The 19,432-nt window shown below is 34.4% G+C and overlaps 2 protein-coding genes across 7 annotated transcripts in view; both read left to right on the forward strand.

The window, feature by feature from the left end:
- Window positions 1-7,076, forward strand: part of LOC118735725 — a 189,109-nt gene extending 182,033 nt beyond the window's left edge. For 5 of the 6 annotated variants that reach the window (XM_036465655.1, XM_036465657.1, XM_036465658.1 and 2 more), the window contains 2 exons: window positions 3,631-3,769; window positions 6,429-6,973. In XM_036465655.1, coding sequence (XP_036321548.1) covers window positions 3,631-3,769; window positions 6,429-6,973 — 684 coding nt within the window. Of the gene's footprint in view, window positions 1-3,630; window positions 3,770-6,428 lie in introns of all 6 variants that reach the window. The other variant, XM_036465656.1, reaches the window with a different exon arrangement.
- Window positions 6,986-11,496, forward strand: LOC118735728 (homeobox protein 5-like). Its single transcript, XM_036465661.1, has 2 exons — window positions 6,986-8,089; window positions 10,401-11,496. The coding sequence occupies exon 1, from the start codon at window positions 7,085-7,087 to the stop codon at window positions 8,066-8,068; it is 984 nt and encodes a 327-aa protein (XP_036321554.1). The 5' UTR covers window positions 6,986-7,084; the 3' UTR covers window positions 8,069-8,089; window positions 10,401-11,496.
- The last annotated feature ends 7,936 nt before the right edge of the window (window positions 11,497-19,432 follow it).

A 19,432-nucleotide genomic window follows, 5' to 3' on the forward strand; every position in this document is an offset into this window, starting at 1 on the left:
AAAATTGCCTGGGAAAAAAATTTAGATTCGGAAGTGTACACCGACCTACTGTCTGTATATACATAGAACAAAATATGAATATTTTTTATAATTAGTTTAGGAACCGAAAGTACGGATAGCGAATTATCATCCTGGAGACCTAAATATATAGTTTCATTTAATCTAACATCAATTGCGTAGATTGTTAGAAACACTGCGGTAAGAAAACGAAACAAAAAATGTAGGCTCACTATTGCACATTAGTGTGCCTCACCAGAAAAAATATACGATTTTTTATCATATACGATTTATTATGTATATTTTGAGACCAAAATCCATAGTATTTTAATTCCGTTTATAAGATTTTTAAATATTTAATGCAGACCTTTTAAGCTTAGACTCTTCTATCATCTAAAATGAGATTAGAAACAATGTTTAAAAAATCTAATTTTATTTATAAATCCCGAAAAAATTTCGCCGAAGTTTTAAATTATAATAGATCTTATAGTTCCAGTGCCAAATCTGCAACTTTTTCGGTGAGGCACCCTAATGTAAAATAGTAATAATATAAATCCCTATTGTGCATACGTACATCCCTACATACTTAGGTATGCCGGACTGTTCATTTATGTGTTTACATGTCCTCCACTTTATTTTATTTGAGTAGCAAACTTTTTTTTTTTTTTTTTACTTCCATTTTATTCAACTACAATTTAGTTGGCCTTTCGCTAACATTTTTTCCATACTTATACTTTTACTTCCACTGCTGTGCCAGTTTATATGGCTTCATGCGCTATTTTATTTCTATGCGCTCTATTTTCTTTATTGGCACTTCTGCTGTGCTATTAACTAGTATGTAGTGTGCTTTTAGTGAGCTATATAGCAACAATACGGCGCGCGCATTTTACCCTCTTCCATTTTAGCGTTACGCAGCAAATAGTTTCTTTTGTACTTTAATGCATTTTAGTGGCTTTATAGTGTCATTTTTTGCTGCTCAAGTCCCATGTTGTACTACTTAAGCTTAGCTCGCAGGATTATGTATACTCTGCATTAACTTCAAAAGTCCAAGTTAGTTAATGGCGGTATTTAAGCCAAAGAAAAAATGTGACCAATGGAAATATGTGGCTGAGTAAAAAATAAAGTAGGAAAAAGAAGAATTGTGTGAATTTATGACGAATAGAAATAGTTGAAGCGATTATTTAAAGCTACTTTGATTCAAAGCGATAACAGGTGTACGTACTATGTGCCAGTTTCGAGAACTTGCGGCAGAAAATGGAACAAAATTTAGAAATTTCTCGGATTTGCTTCTTTCTAGCGAATAAATAAATAGAGTAGAAGGAGGCATATTTGTAGTTTGTCTGAAAGTTGTCGTCTCGTCTGAATTATCTTATAAAGCCTAATCGCGGTTCAGTGGTAGCAGAAGGTGAATGTATGTATGTTGCTTTTGAACAGCAGTAATTTCGGTTGTATTTTTCTTGCTGCTGCTAAGCAGCAGATGCTAGAGGTACTCCATTGCTCTACCGACAATTTCGCAGTGTACTTAAGGCCCAGCGGAAGAATTAAGAGGATAGCTAAAAACAGATAGACATAGGTTGCCAATATTTCTCCGCAAACTTACAACTTATCAGACTCTTTTATGAATCTTAGAATTTTATGAAGGAAAAGAAAATGTAGCTCGTCCATTCCCATACATCCGACCATGTGAGTCCGGCGCAGACCGGAGAGCTTCAAAGAAAATGCTCTGTACTATGCTCATACCGCAAGCAAGCTTTATCTACACAGTGTATCGTCTATGATGCATGTGCCGACAATATCAACTCCTTTAATTGTCTCATGTAATCACATCTATCAAGGCGTCCTCCTACCCTCTCAGACAAGAAGTTTCCCCATCCCACTGTCTGACCATATCAAGAAATTATTTGTGGTTTTTCTGGTGCCAGTATTACACCAACGGTTCCCAAGAGTCGTATTAATGATATTTCTGATATGATTGACATCTCATTTTCAGTCCGAATTTAGAGGCTTAAAAGCAGCTTTAAGCTTGTTACAAAACTGCATGCTGGGAATGTTCTAAGAAATCGAATTGAAAAATTGAAGGGAATGCATATTTTTGACTCTGACTATATGTATGAGGTATAAGTGTTTCCGTTCGTGCGTCTGACGATTGGGGGCATTTCTTGGTCAGTTTGTCTGCTCGTGGTCAATGTTGCCTCTGTGCACAGGAACCCAGTTCAGCTGTCCTTCCATATCGGCGTATAATTAGGCAAAGCTTTTCTACACTATAGCGCACTTCTTTAGAAAGTTTTGTGCGTTACAGGTCTATTCTGCACGTTACCGAAGATTTTGTGACCGGAAAATTTTATTACCAAAAAATGTTACCATTTCTTTTTACCGCGATTCTAGGTACGTTGGTGATGCAGTGAAAATATTCAGCAATTCAGCTATGAAGATTTGTGGAAATTCATGTATTGCATATTTCACGGGACAATATTTTGTTACTAGCTTATGAGATGGTAACCAAATTTAACGGTTACAAGAGAGTACAGAATGCGAAAAAGGTTTACAAATTGACAGACACTTTAATTACCGGTTACAAAATGTATGTTACCAGCGCAGAATAGACCTGTTAATACCCTTTTTGAAGCCTGACTGTCAATAGAGAGTCACTTTACTCGGCTATTGGTCCGGTTACTTCGCATTAACTCCGCCGCCTTTTTGTGGCCAAACGCTCTACCTGGAAGATGTGCAGTGCGATTACTAATTAATCGGACTACTATGGATTCCTTGATTTAAGGTGGATGGAATTAAGAGCGCGTGAATAAAGGTAACCTTCTTATTTCTTTGGCCGCCAATTTTAATTTTTTTTCACGGCCTAATTTCACTTTTCAAAATGAATTATGCCCACGCGATCTAATTTCATTTTTTGATTGCGGTTTTGATACACGCTGCCGTAATTGGCGGAGCTGTCCATTCGTTTTTTGTCGAACTTGCTTCCATATAACGAATAAACCGAATGTATTTTTATATGGAAGAAACCCGCAACACCTTCGGCGAAAAAAATTATAAAAAATCAACGGTAATTTTTATCCACTTGAAATTTGCACTTTGTTAGACTAAAATTGAATGGGCTATAAAACTGCGTACTCAAAAAAATACTAACACCTCGGAGAAAAAAGTTACAAATTGGGGTGAAAATTTGTTGAATTTTTTCGTAGGTTTTTACAAAGCTTTAAACTTGAGTTTATATGGGTTTTGTGAGAGAATGAACTGAATTTTAATTGAAAATTCCTAAAAATAAATAAATAAACATGAGTGGAAAACAATATCACTTTGAATTGGGGGTGCTATTGTATTGGCCAATACTGTACATATTTTATACAAGTGTACGCGTAGATCTTTCCGACTCATTTCAAATTTTGGTTTCCTTGAAAAAGTTTAAATTGATTCTATGATACCATAATAACTCTCACCACTCGATTCTCATTCTTAGTATTCTACCTTGTATAGTTTTAACTTTTCATCATACACATACATACACACATATGTATGTACATACCTACATTAACAATATAAACCTTTTATGCAAATACTCTATTGTTTTACGTCATCTTTATTAATTCCTTCATTTCGCTGTCTCTCCTTTCAACACAGGCTAGCGTCGACGATAATGATTCCATCGGCAAGAATAGTCTCTATCATGAGCCATTCAATGTGAATATGTATACGAGCGGTGTTAACGGATATGCGGCCGTAAATGATTTACAATGTAATATGACGCCAGACTATACAGGTATGTACCTACAACAACAAAGAGCTTACATAAATAATAAAACTAAGAACAAAAGTACACCCTTGCATACATATATACACGCGTACATATGTACATATGATATTTGCACAAGTAAATATGACAGTCATAAACTAAAAGGCGAAGGCATTACAAAATTGTAAGTAAAATCGTAGAACCACATCAACCGCAATTGGGTTGCTTGGTCGGTTGAGTTGCTGGAGTAATAATTGGTCAAAAAATGGGATAGGGGTTTACTGAAATGTATTGGCAGCCAAAAAAGGGCTAAAGGGCAAAATGACTGCAGGTTGAAATTGAAGTAAAGTAAAGTGTAGGAAGTAATGAAATGAATAAAGTGTATGAGTTGGCATAAAATAAAGGGTGGCAAAAGTAATGTTTGGCACGCTCCAAATTGGGAAGCCGCAAAGTGCGTTAATAAGGTGTTGGCTGTTTTATGTATAATATGCTTATATGAACAAGTATATGTGTATGGGTATGGGTAAGAGTTATGGTATGTTTAAAGGGCTCTCGAAGTAATGCAAAACAAAGAATAGGGAAAAGTTCAAGTTTAAAGATTATTGAAACTTATTTCGAAATGCATTGAAAATCACTCGAATTTAAAAAATAATAATTTTTAATTTAAATTTAAAAATATCGAATATTTTATGGTAAGACAAATTGATAGTCTCTCGCAAAAATGTAGCTGAATTTTGAACGTCAGAACTTTGGGGTCTAATTAAACAAAAAATTTAGGTATCTTCCTTCCTTATAATACTTCTGGAACAAGAAACGAAACTGCCGCAATCGTAATACTGGCTATAATACACTGTAAATAAAAATATTTTTTGGATAAAAAAGTACATTCTACCACTTTTTTCCGAGTAACATTAGTATCTTTTTACTTTCTTGAATAAGATTTCTAAATAAAAAAAAAATTAAAAATAAAAAATTTCAAAATTTTCAGTAAAAAATATATTCGTATTTTGCAATTTGAGTATAAAATAACCGATACTTTTTTCTAATTGATAAAATCCAAAATGATGCGTAAATTTTCGTATTTTTTCGAAACTTTTCGAAACTTCTCGGTTTTCATTCAGATTTTGGTTATCGATATCCTTAGATATTTTTTAGCATGTTCTAGAATCCTGTCCGAAATTTTTGGACATTATTACTTTTTTTTTTTTAATTTTTAACTTTAATAATTTAATTGGGGAAAAATATATATAGGTTTAGATTTAGCGAAATTAAAATAATAATTCTTTGAGTACGAAACAATCGTTTCTTTGTTAAACTTTTTTAATATCATTGATGTTTTTCGTAATCTAGTTCTAATTTTTCGTGCGTATTGGTATTTTTTATTTAAAAATTTTCAAGAATATTTGCAAATCTTTAGTTCAAGAATCCTAAATTTGCTTTTGAGTGCATAAAAAATAAAGCGAAAATTTTTTCACCGAAAATTTCTGAGCAGAAAATTATTGATATTTTTTCTAATTGATAAAAAAAACAATAATCCACAAAACTTCGGGTTTCGTCGAGACTTTTCAGTATCTATACCTAAAAATTTTTTCGGTACCTCTTGGAATGTTCTGGTTTTTTTTTTTGTACTCTTCGGGTTCTTTTGAGATGTGCAGCGATCTTTCGGGAATTTAATGATCGTTTTACAAATTTTTCGATAATTTTTGTACTTTTTGGATATTTTTCGTAACTTGTTGTGATTTTTCGCAGCTTTGGGCATTCATTTAAAAAAATTTTCGCCTATATACATATTTTTTTTTATAAAACTGTAATGATCGGTAAGTTGTCGGGTTTCTATTACACCGTTCGACATTTTTTGGTGTCCTTCAGCATTTTTCTGGAGACTCTTATATTTTTTCGGGGTTTTTCGTTACCCTCAGGGAATAGTTTGGTAACTTTTCAAAATTTTCGATTACTTTCTGAAAATGTTTGTACTTTTTTCGAGGTTTTCTTCGGTACTCTTTTGATTTTATTCATATTCTTCGGGATCTGCCAAGCTTTTTCGTGACTTTTGATATTTTGTTGAAGGAAGCTTTTAAAATCAAAATTAATAATCGTTTTGCTTTCAAAAATTATCTACAAAACCAAATTAAGCCTAAAAAATAAAAGAAAAAAGCTTTCGGTATTTCTTCCAGTAAATACCAAAAGTCGAATTCCCTTTTACGGCTCCAGCGCTATTTGCTTAAGCATAGGCTGTTTCTTTCGCAAATAGCTTTGCAAGTGGCAAAATACATAGCAATGCGTTCTTTTCCGCTAAGAACCAGCTTGGTCATGCATCCGCTCAAGTTCATCCGCCATTCAGTATCCCTCTATATCTCTGTCAGGGGGAACCCAAATGATATTAATCCCCGCAACAAAACAACCGAACATTAACTCACGTGAACAGTTGACTTTAGAAGCGAAAATTGTCCTGTACCACTTTGAGTGACAGTCTGACAAATGATTAGGTGTCAAATAAATTACGGTCCCTTTTCCAACTCATCTTTCTATAAAAAGAGATCCTCTGACATACATAAGTATACATAGGCAAATATTTTAAATAAACATAGCACTATTTATTCATTTACTCTTTTCTCCAATCCCCTTCCGGTCTTCCCTTCTTTACTTTGCCTTCACCGTCTCACCTAATTTCCTTCCATCTTTTCAGACGTCCCCGAAGGCGGCTACGCCGTGCCACACATGCAGGATTACATGCCTGCCACGAAGATGTCCATGGCCGGCGGCGGTGTCGTTGGTGGCTATGTGAATGTGCGTCGCACTCCACCGCCACCACTGAGTGCCATCTTTCCGAGACCACCTTCCGTGCCGCCTCCACCGATGGAAAAGTACTATGCCACCACAGCGATATTCAAGCCAATCAAAGGCCCTTCGGGTGGCGGCAGCAACTGTGGCACTATGGGCAGCAATAGCGGCGGTGGCGGCAGCAGCAGCACACACAAATCCGGCAGCAGTGGTGGCAAATGTAGCAGCAATAGTGGCATTAGCAGCAGCAGTGAACACAATAACTACGACGATGGCATGGGCACCATGAATTCACAGTCAACGGCGCCGATGTTGAATGCCTATAATGGCGGAGTAGGCAGTGGAGGTGGTGGTGGTGGTGGTGGTGGCGTCGGTGGTGTTGGCATCGACTCGATGCAATTCCAGCGCGCCAGAACCTACAACTTCCGCAGCTATCCAGACAATCTCTAGTTTGAAACATTGACGTTGCGCGGCGGTGTTGGCGGCCTAGGGGGTGGCGGCGTGAATGTTGACAATGACGACGCCGAGGTTGGTGGGCTGAGTGGCGGGGGTGTATGTGACATGGTAACGGGTGGCAATAGATTAGATTGTGTTAGTGGTAGTGTGGTGGTGGGTCAGAAATATATGCGTAATGGCTCGATAAGCACAATGCCGAAGAAACAGCAGCAACTGCAGCTGAAACAGCAACAACAGCAACAACACCTGCGTCTCGCCGGCACAACGTCAGCAACAACGAAACCCAAATATAGTCTAACGCTGTTGAATATGAAAAGCGGTGGGGTTGGTGTTGGCCAGCAGCATCATCACCATCAGCACAATAACAACAATAGCAGCAATATTAATAACAACAACAATCATAATAACAACATTAGCTTGAGTAGCAGCAGTGTTGGAAGCTGTCAGTTGCATCCGCATCGCAAATCGCCGCATCCGCATCCGCATCTGCAGCCGCAACACGCCTACTATCAACAGCAACAACAACAACAACAACAACAACCGCAGCACAACAAGCGCGAACAGCAGCGACAACAATTGTCACAATCATACTATCATCCACCGCCACCGCCACGTCATCAGTTACGTGTTTTGCGGCTATCGTCAGCGCCCACCGGCGCGCCAGAAGCCACAGCCACAGCCACAGCAACAGCAGCAGCAACAGTAACAGCGACAGCAGCAGGAGCAGTTAATGGCTCAGCGTCACATCGTGAGGGTGGCGACAGAAGCAGTGGTGAGTTCACTCAACGTAACTCCTTGCAAACGGAGCCATCGCTCGGGCTGACACCTACTACGCCACCGGCAGTAACAACACCCACGGCCGTGGATAAGCAATTAGTTGGCACAAGTACAATGGCGGAAGACGATAATAGCAGTGATAACTCGGCAACACCGTCTGCAACTAAAACTACAACAACAGGCAGAGCAACGACGCCAATAGCTGAAGCACCGACCGCAGTAGCAACGTCAAATGGTTTACGAACAACTCAACTACAACAACAACAATTACAAATACAACAACAAAAAGCAAATAGGCTGTGGTATCATTGATAGAAAATCAATGGATTTGAGGTAAGCCAACAGCTTAATTGTTGTATTGATTATTTTTTATATGTTTAAGAACACTAAGGTCGCATCAGCATAGCAGTTTTCTATTCAAAGAAAGAAGAATTTAGGTTTCTGGTTCCCTTGTCAAGATCCGACAGAAATTAAATTGAGGTGTGCACTGCGTGTATCCTGGAAAAAGCATCGTATTCGACTAGATGATGTAATGCAGCGACACGGAACTTTTTACTAAATTCCTAGTTTAAGTCTACGGTGTCCTGACGATTCCTAATTTCTCCTTTGAGAGTTTGAATTGAGTTTGACATCTCTTAAAACTATATCAACCAAGAAAGCATATTTTGCCTGGCGCAATCCTGCTGGATGCCTTTATTGTTTCCCTTCACTCCTTCTTCTCCTTTAAACGTATTTGAAGCTAATGTCAGGTAGAGATCAGATCTAAATGGTTCTGTGATCGCCACTTTCATGGCCAAAAGTGTGAAGTTATGTACCCCAAAGAAAGCAATGATGTGCCATCGAAATATGCAAAAGTCTTGAGAGTCGGCTAGCCATCACCGATGAATACAATTCTCCTGTTGTGATAGTTCCTGCTCGGACTTATCTCCGCACATAGACAATATGCTAGTGATTCAGCCATCGACGCCTGCTCCTATGCCCTCGGGATTTGACGAGCCATCTATATGACATTGCAGAGTCTAAACGTGTCAAACGCAGGGTAGGGCAATTTAAGTATTCCTAATTAAAAATGCCATATCTTCTTTATTTAGCAATGCATCTCGTAGAATAAAAAAAGGCTTGAGAATTAATTATCTTAAAAATTGATTCAGCGGCTTTCAGTTAGACCGTCAATGGCCTGCCCGCAAGTGCTCTGCTGTATTTTGGTTCTGGTAGATAGCGCTAGCATGAGCTACAGGCCCGATTTCTCCACATATCTGTATGTTGCGATCTTTCCATTGCCAATAACGCTTCTTGCTAGAGTTCGGTTTGTTAACTGCTCTGTAATTAAGTTCAGAGGCCAAGGCTTTGTAATCTCCTCCAGCACTTACGCTATAAAGGTGGGCATTGCTCCCGTAATGCAAACATATTCCTGACTTAGACTTTTGTGGGGGCTGCTTTTCGCTGGACACTTCACTGGTAGCACAAACTACCCTACTATCGTGCAACTTAATTCCTCAGGGCCTCAACCAGATGCCATTTAGCTACAGCTCAGATGGTCGTTAGTTAATTATCCAATGATGACAATAACCTTTTTGTCCCCGTGGGAAGGGTTTTATTCGATTACACCGACGAGGGCAGGATGCAGCATCGGAAATCTTTTGGCGCAGGGCTTCCAGTATGCAAACCGCGTAAGCTTAGATCGCTCAGGAAATTCCATAGCTCTAGACCCTTACAGTTCCCTCTCCGCACCATGATCTGATGCCATGACGAACATCAAGAGCCGGTAAAAGGGGAAATTACAAGCCCATTGCCAGAAGGACACAGGAATATTTCCTTTAACTACCTGCATTTTATCTGCCCCGTGGTAGCGCTGGAAAATTTACATGTGTTCTTTTCTCAGCAGATTGCACTCTGATCCGGCAAAAGTGCTGCCTTTTCTGCTCTCGAATAAAAGTGCGGGTGAGAGTTGTATGGTTCGTTTTTAATTTACGCTTGTAAAAGTAGAATTATTTTCCATATCGCGAGTTCCCATATAAACGGGCGAAAATTTTTTGGAGAAAAGGAAACGCTATTAGAACTACTGAATAATATCCCGAAGTCAGGGCACACCCTAACCAAATTTTGTTTCCTGCAAACCTTTATATATGTAGTTCCGATGATGTCTTTCCTTCTTTGCAAACCTGGGAGAGTCCCCTTGTATATTTCAAATTAGGTTTTGGAAATTCTCCATATTTACTTGTAGCTTTTGTATTCCAAAACTCTTTAATGAATAATGAAGAAGCAAAGTATTCGAAAATACAAAAAAATATATATACAAAAAAAAAATTTTGGAAAAAAATCTCCAAAAAAAGTCTCCAAAAATATGACCAATGCGCGTGCTTTGCTAATAAAAATTTCTTATGCTCAACAGTACTGTAAATCTTTAAAAGAAAGCCTCCACGAAAGTCTCCACATCTACATTTCCAAAATAATTTGAAAGCAAAAATATCTTCTAAAAAAGTCTTAAAAATTTAAAAACTTTTAAATTTGAAAAAAATAGAGAATAATGCAGATTGCTCCCAATTTAAAAAAAAATCATTTTAATTTTTTTTCTCAGCAAAAACTTTTCATCATAAGTTAAGATTCTATACATTACATTTTCTTTTTCTATACCTACTTTCAGCGCTTATTTCTCTTTCGACGCAAAGATAGCAGATTGGAAGGAATATGCCAGTAAAAATTACACCGAAAAAAACCCATACACCTTCTCAAAGACATTTCATGCGAAGTAACACAAGGTAGCTTTTGATGCAAGGAACGCACTAAAAAGGAGCTGAAAAAACAACAACATTTTACAATAAATGCAAAGCAAGAGCACACATGCAAGTTTTAAGATGAAACGACAAACAATAAAAAAACAGAACAACAAAAGAAGAGAATGCAGCACCGAACTGAAAGAATATTGTACAGGTACAGATAGCAAGGAAGCAAGAAATAGTAAAAATGCATGCAGATTGGAGCAAAAAGCCAAATTTGAAGAGCGAAAAAAAGCCCACTAAAAAATAAAAAACAAAAAAACTGAGTAGAAATCGCTCAAAACTGATAGATAGCTATCGCTAAATATGTAGTAGGAAATGTAGAAAGAAGTATTGCGAACGTAAAGATGGACGCGCTAAAGTGAATTAAAACTGAAATGCCAACGAAATTGAAAAATTAAGCGTAGAAAGTAACCAGCAAAGCAAAAAAAAAACGTAGTGCACTGCGAAAAAAATGAAAAAGTGCAAAAAAGTAGGGAATGAAAATGAGTGGCGGCGAACGAAGCAAATACGAATAAAATGCAAACGAAAAGCTTACTTGTAAATATTTAATAGCAAACAGAGTCGTAGCGAGCGAGTATTTAAGAAAAACAAAAAACGCGAATAAAAACTGTAAAGTAAAAATATTTATTTGCACGAAAAAAAAACTTCAGCAAGACTTAGAACGACGACTCGCTATTCGGTTGCACACTTTTTTGTTACAACTAATTTTTTTTAGCTAAATTTTAAACAGCATAGATACTACCGAATTTAGACGATTAAAGTGTTAAGGATAAAAGAGCGAATAATAAGGATACAAATGAGTAAATTAACAAAAAAAAAATAAATAAAATTAAATATTGAAATTCCATAATTGAAAAACAAAGTGATTTAGCGCACTCAAACACTATTACAGGTAAGATTTTAGATTAAAGTATACACCGAACGACATACATATATACGTATATACACTATTGAGAAAAATAAATGCGATGATGTTGAAAATTTATTAAAATAGAAATGTAAAAAATTCGAGAGTTTAAAATCGGAAAAGCAAAAAAGAGTAGTAAGAAACAAAATTAATTTTCAAATAAAAATGCATCTACACAGCGACTTTTGCAATAAAAAATTTAACTAAAAGAACAAAAAAGTTATAAAAACAAAATATGTATGACTTATGAAATATACATCTTATATGTACATATGTATGTATACTAGATATGGGAAGACAGAGCGGCATATGTACTTGCGTTGGTTTGCAAATTTTGCTATTTTTTTTTAACAAATTACAAAACTTTCTTCTATATACTTCTTGACGATTTTTATGTAAGTATACGTGCTCTTATGTCTTGCCATAATACTACTTACCTACCTACCTAACTACTGCTACCAGTGCATATGACCCGTAGTTGTATATTACCGTGTAAATTTCCTGTACAATTCTATAATAACTAAAAAGTACTGCACAAATGTTGAGATTCCCCAAAATTTTCCAGAGCAAAAAATAAAAATAAATACCCCCAAAACACCAAGAAAAATTCTAAGAAATAAATGCTTCTCCGAATATTAAAAATAAAATATTTAAATTGTTTTAATTGTCAAATCTTTTCGCTGAATGCTAAAGTATTTTAAAGTTTTCAGAAAGATTTGCTAATTTATGCGTCTGTTCGCGACATACATACGAAGGTACTTCAAATAACTTAATGCAAATCCATTTTGTTCGTTTCAAAAGAAAAAAGGATCGAATAACCCTGAAAATATAAGCAAATTTTCTGTTGTTGACTTTATTTTCTACCGTCTTAAAAATCCAAGTTTAAATATAGCGGACAGAAAACATGAACAAAATCGAGATTTTCATAAAAATAGCAAACCTCCCCACCCCCCACCTCCCAAAAACATTGAGTCTCCACAAAATGTCTACAAAAAAAAAAGAGGTTCACTGCATTAAAACTCAGCTTTAGTTTATTGGGAAATAACCGTGAACATTGTAGATACATAAAAATGGGACAGAAAACTGTCCACAAAAGTCTCCAGACACTTTATTTTGATAAATAATTCGTCTAAGCGCTTGTTTTAAAATAAAATAAAATTCTCTATAAAAGTCTCCAAAAAACGTGAATACGCCGTATAAATTTTTGTTTAAAATAATATGTGTCAAAATGTCTCCTTCAAGCCTATAAATCAGTGGTGGGCACACGCTAACAATATCAGAAAATGGATTTTTTTTTTTTTGTGAAGCTGCATAATCTGACTGAAAAACGAATGCTTTGATTTGCTTTGCTAAAGTAAAAACAAAAAAAACAACAACAGCCTATTGTCAAATACTTATCGTATGCGATACGAAGTCCTTTGTGTGAAGACTTCGCAGCAAATAGCACAATTACATGAATTGGAAAATGTGAAACGCCCACCAATTAACGATTGTTTTTCACAAATAGCAGAAATTTATACTGAAACTAAAAAAAAAAATTTGAGTACGGAAACTTAACCCTCCACAAAAAGCCTACAAGAGAAAATAACTAGCATTACTAGAATTCGACTTAAGTTCGCTAGGATGTATTCACAAGCCTATTTAGAGTGCAAACAAGTAAGATGAAAAACTCTCCACAAAAGTCTACACAGAGAAGGAGCATTTCTAATTTAACAAAAAAAAACTCTCCACAAAAGTCTCCAAAACTTCGAAAGGTCGTTGTGAAGAAATTTGCGAATTTTCCCGAACTTAAACGATACAATTTTTTGGGAAGTGTGGTTTTCTCTACGAGCTTATTCGAAATTTTCTTTAAAAACTAAACGCAGTCAGCAAAGTAACAAGCTACTGAAAATATAAAAAATTGTAGAAAGGGAATGCCCAAAAATTTTTAAGTACATTTGGTTTTCTTAACCTTGGAATGCAATTTTGTTAGTATTATTTAAAGTCTTTTCAAGAACTAGCTATCGCGGAGTAAGATCACTTTACAAAAGTCTCCAAAATGCTTTTAAAAATTTCTCTAAATTCCTTATAAAAAAATTAAGTGTTTGAAGCATTTTTCTCAAAAATGGCTGCCTGATTAAAAAGTACTTTTAATGCAAATTTGAGTAAATTTTATAAGTAAATTTTCTACTCTAAACTCTTCAAACAAATAATAATAAATCCATAAATGTCCCACATTTCTACCGAAAAGAAACATTCCTTAAAAATATAAAAATCCTTTCCATGGTCCAAGTCAAATGTTAGAAAAGTAGATATTGTATATTTCTTGTATAAAATCACTTTTTATATGAAAATGTCCACTGCACCGATAAAACACTAATACACCTGCATACATTTGTATATCTGTAAAGACTACATAGAATAAATTAAACTACGCATGCTAAACTGTCTGAAAATACCTTTGAGAGTGTCCTTGCTGCATTAGAGCCCCTTAACGTACATAACTACATACTGAGATACATGAATATGTTGCACTGAAATTAAAAATTTGCAATAAAAAATTTTAAAAAAGGAAAACACCGAGAAAGAGCGCATCATTTTCTTTCTGATCACTTCTGCAAAGATGTGTGTACATAGCTACACTGTAAAAATATTAACTAAGCGTAAACAGGTTAGATTGAATAACAAAAAAAAATTACAGAGTATAAGTCGCTTAAACTATTGATTGGGGTTTAAGAGAAGTCAGCAAATGAAGCATACGATAACGGCGAAACAAAAGCTGCGCTAGATTTGTGTGTTTTCATCAATGATTTGTGATTAAAAAAAAAAAAGTTATAATAAAAAACAAAAAAAAAATGTTTAATATTAATTTTAATTTTAATTTTAACTTTTTTTAAATTTATATTTTTAGCATATTCAGCTTCACTTAATGTTTAAAACTTTTTACAAAATTTAAAAACGTTTTTTTTTGTGGTCTGATTTTAACTATAGATAGGCTTAAGCACTAAGTTAATTATGCTTTTTGAATAATAACGAAAAAAAAACAAATATAAATAGGTTAAATCGAAAAACCAAAAAAAGAAAATCACGTAACAATTTTCCCACGTGGCAACGCCATTGAACTCCACAACCAGCGCATTGTAAACAAGCATTTGTAGTACACGAGCGTGTAAGCATGTAGCGAAAAATCATAATTTTAAGTAAATCTTTTATAAATTAAATAAAAGCAAGAAAAAAGTAGCGAGCAATAGACTAATTTAATTAAAAAATAAGATATTTTAATGCTGAATTAGTAAAAAAAAATATGTAAGGGTTTAATGAACACTGAAAAATAGCTCAGCTAAAATTAATTGCAAACAGCTCACTTTGACATGTCCACTCAAAAACACATACATACACACGCGCGCGTATTAACGAAATCATTCATATTAATATTTAAATATTTACAGTAGAGCAAGACCGCTATGAAAAGGCGAAATAAAATCTATACTAAAGGTGGTAAGCACAGTTCACACAAAAAAAAAAAAAATCTAAAGTATTTTTGAAATAGTAATTTTTAGCAGCAGTATTGAATATTAGGAAGCAGCTGTAAAAAATTATTCTCTTGTAGTATGGCAACGCTGCTGCGAATCTATAAAAGGTTAAAGTGTGTTTTAGTTGATGTACAGCGTTGAGCTAAGAGTTTAATTGCATGGTTCTGTGCAATTGTTAGGAACTATTGTTTTCGTTGAATTCGAAACTCTACACTTTTTCAAATCTGTAAAAAACATTTGTAACTACAAAAGACGGTGGATAACGCAGCTGCATCTTACTGAACTATGGTAGCATTGCAGCTGCCATTTCCTGCTGTTTTGAAACTCTACACTTTTTTTGTCAAAGTGAATTTAGAGTTGTTTTTATAATTTAGCCATGCTTGTTGTTGTTAGCATATAAAAAATAATAATTTTTCGTTTTTCTTTCACAATTTTGAAATTTTACACTTTTGCAAACGGATATATTTTGCAAGTGTTAATATTTGTCGCTTTTCAAATTCTTTTTAAAGCGTAATTATTACACGGTTTCCTTGATAAGGCATACCAAGCTTGGTATGAATTCACGCGTCATATATAATTTTTCAAAAATTTTCCGTGACTTTAATCACGAAACCACAATATTCGTCTATTTTGAAATTCAACTCTTTTTGGATTTTTTTTTTTTTTAAAAAATATTTTTTGCAAAAAAAAAAAATTTCAAAAAAAAAAAATTTTAGTTTAAAAAAAAAAAAACACTCAAGCCAGCAGAAGTACGATGTCTTGCAATAAAATTTTAAAATTTTAAAACTCTACACTTCTTTGGGTCACTAAAATGTGCAACTTTCTATAAAAAAATGCTTACCGTTGCAAGAATCAAGGTATTTGTTTTAAATTTTGCAACTACAAAATTTTTTGTCAAAATTCGTTTATTCATAAAAAATTTTTTTAAACAAAAATACTTTCAGATCAAAAAATGTGTTAAAAAAATTTTGTTTATCATTTCGAATTGGTCGACCTTAAACGAAATTTTGGGCAGTTTCCTTTACATACTACTTCATAGTACCTACTGTTTATCACTGCTTCGTTTTAACGGTTACTGCGTGCTGTTGATAGCTACAATTTTAATTTTTATAGGTTTTTTCCGCGCCCAACGAAAACTTTTGTTTTTAATATTTTTGCCTCACAATCGCATAAAATCTGAGTTGGCCACTTCATGCTTTTGAGTGCCGAGCTTTCTTTAATTAATATGTTATTTGATCTTAACCAATGAGGAACAGAGCGAGCTTTTACTCCACGCACTTTCAAATAATATTTAAGGAAGGCTTTAAAAAGCTTCTCTAGATCACCGACGGGCAGAGAGAGCTTTTACTCAGCCCGCGCCTATACAAATTGTATAGAAAGCTCAAAAGAGCTTTGCCCGCGGGCAAGGCAGCGACCATCACCGCTCTAGATAGATACAAGTTTTATAAAGCATCTCTTTGCTACTGTTCAACATATGTATTGAATTTATACTAAAGTCGATTGCTTACATGGTAGGCGTGCCAAAGCTTTTAAAAGTTGTCTACAAATTTATATACGACAGGCACAAACTAAAAGCTGTCTCTGTCTACCACCCTTTTACATGAGCGCCCAAGGGGTAAAAGCTCTCTCTGATCGTCTTCGATTTGGACGATCGATGGGCAGATCGAGTTTTTACACTGCACGCGCTTATAAAAAAAGTGTATACAGCTTAAAAGAGCTTTGCGCAAGACAGGGACCATTACCGATATAGAGTAGTGATGCTCATAGTCAGCTTTTAATCTGCGCGCGTCCATATATATAAATCGTTGTGTGAGATATAAACGCCTATGGTATAAAAGCTTACTTTGATCGTCACCATTTTGAGTAAAACTGCGATGGGCAGTGAGAGATTTTCTACTGTTGTATGCCCAATGAAATCCATATAGAAATGGTTTGGTCGCTACTGATATAGTCGCTTAATAAGTAAAAGTTCTCTCTGCTGAACACTTTTTTAACCATACATCTTTAAGCTTTAAGCTTTCTGGAAAGTTTTTGTGCCTTTCTGTGCATTAATGCTATTTAGGGCAGAGAGAACTTCAAATCTTTTGCGCGCCCACATAAAATCCACCGTAAGCTTTAAAAGCTTTGCTCTCTGGCTATGTATTGGGCGTTACTGATATATATGGGAAGCCAAAGTAAAAGCCATCTCGTTCACAACACAGCTCTGAACTCCTACTGGTTGCTCTCCCATGCTTACTCGCTACCGATGGCCATACTAACAGTTATAAACTTTCCGCATTTTTTAGTGAAATTTTTCATTTATTTTTATTAATTTTTGAAACCAACGCCTACACTTGATAATAATGAATAAATTTATAAAAAAAAAATCAACCAACTCACAAGACTTGTAAATATTAGTCATTAAGTTGTATTTGTAAAAATTTATTATATGTAAAAAATTTGAAATTAAGAAAGCGTATATTTAATTAAACTTATGTATATGTTAAGGACCTCTCACACTGTGTAGACTGTAAAAAGTTTGTAAATTTGAAACCAACTACTATAAATTTAAAAAAGAACCCGGTTTACCTAGAAAAACAAAAGAGACTTTCGCTTTAACTGGTACTATTTATAAATAAAAATAATTTTTCTTTTTTTACTTTTTCATATTTTATATTTTCCACAAACTCGCCCAACTCTATTTTACCCGCCCTATTGATACCATGTTAAAAATTACATTGTATATCCCATATTATTGAATTTGTTAGCGTAGTTTAATTTACAATACAATATAAACAATAGAAAATAGGACAAACTTTTTAGTAACATTAAAGCAGCTTGTTTTGCATACAATTAATAAAAATGTATGTATGTAGTATGCATTATGTATCTTTGGTTTAAATTAAACATTAGTGCAGCGCATAAAAATTTACTATTGATTATGTATTTAGTATTAATTGACAGCAAATACGAAGCAAAAAAAAGTGAAACAAAAGCAAAAGCAAAAAGCTAAGCAAAAAAAAAAAATTAACAAAATAGTAAACCACAGCGGTAGTGTAGCATGTACCAACACAAACACACATCTCACTACACAGCATGTGAGCATACATAAAAAAAAAATATTACAAAAATAAAATATAAATAAAAACACCCACTAATTAAGTGAATTGAAAATGTATTGCAAAAAACAATCGATTTAGCGCAAAGTGAAAGTAAATGAGTAATGAATTATTATTATCGAATAAAATTAATGGATAAAATGTAATAAATACAATTACTAATAATAATTAATTTAATATTGTATTGTATAAGCAAATAAATACAAAATATGTATACATATACACACATAAATTAGTGAACGAAAAAAAAAACGAAACAAAAGTAAATTCTATGCATAATGTAACAAAAAGTAATTTAATTAAAATGATGAAGAACACGGATGAATGTTGTTTAAATGCGGAAGCAAGAAAATAAAATGAACACAATCAACACACACACACACACACACACACACACACTAAATAAAAACTCATTCATGTGGGTAAGAAATGCAAATAAAACTAAAAAAAAAAATATATAAAAATTTAAAAAACTTAGTTTTTCTTGAAGTTATGAAGGCACCCTATGGTTTTTGGCGTGCTGCAGATGTCTTTAAAAAGAACGACTTGCATAATTTGTTTAGAAAATATATTGGTAAGTAACATAGATCTAACTTCCTTCACTCTCAAGACTTTAGATAGACTTTTAGGCCTCCATATTAGGGCGAAACGTAATTCTTCCACTCATCAAAGGTTTAATTAGCGGTGACATATCCACCATAATTTCATAGCCATATCCATTGGTATAACTATAACCACATTAACTCTCATCGATTATAGGTATAATATCCATAAACAGCTGATTTTACGTAGTCAACAATGTCCGTGTTGGCAGACGTGGAACAAGACTAGATAGAATACTAACCGTTTAGCTATATAAAAAAAAAAGCGCCTCGCTACAACTTTTTACGCTTACTTCAACTATGTATACCAAAATTATTTCGAGCAAATTTTAGATTTAATAAAGAAATTGTAAGCACATGTACGTGTACTTCTTTCTTTCCGTGATATTGAAAATGGGCAAAATCATCGGAAATACGAAAACTGCGATATTTTAATAACTACTGAAGATTATTCATTCAAAATTGATATTTACAATAATTTTCAGACGAAAAATAAGAATATTATACATTTATGGAAAATACATAGGCGTTGCAACGCCCACCTATGATTACGTGTGTATACCTTTGGTAACCGCTCCACCAATTTCGCCCAAACTTGGCACAGTTGTTGGTTGGCCTTGGTACAATATACCAAATCGCTGAAAATTTTAATAACCCTGCCCACATCCTATATAACGGTAATTTAGAGAAATAAGAAGCTTCAGACAGACAAAAATTCTAAAATTTGTTCATTTTTCTTCTCGTTTGGCACCATATTAATTTTTCTTTAATGTCTAT

Source organism: Rhagoletis pomonella, unplaced genomic scaffold (assembly GCF_013731165.1).
Source record: "Rhagoletis pomonella isolate Grant_MI unplaced genomic scaffold, Rhpom_1.0 Rhpom_scaffold_00003, whole genome shotgun sequence".
Taxonomy (NCBI): domain Eukaryota; kingdom Metazoa; phylum Arthropoda; class Insecta; order Diptera; family Tephritidae; genus Rhagoletis; species Rhagoletis pomonella.

What these genes read in the sequence shown, in the direction of transcription:
- LOC118735728 (XM_036465661.1), top strand. Translation starts at nt 7,085, where the DNA reads ATGGTAACGGGTGGCAATAGATTAGATTGTGTTAGTGGTAGTGTGGTG.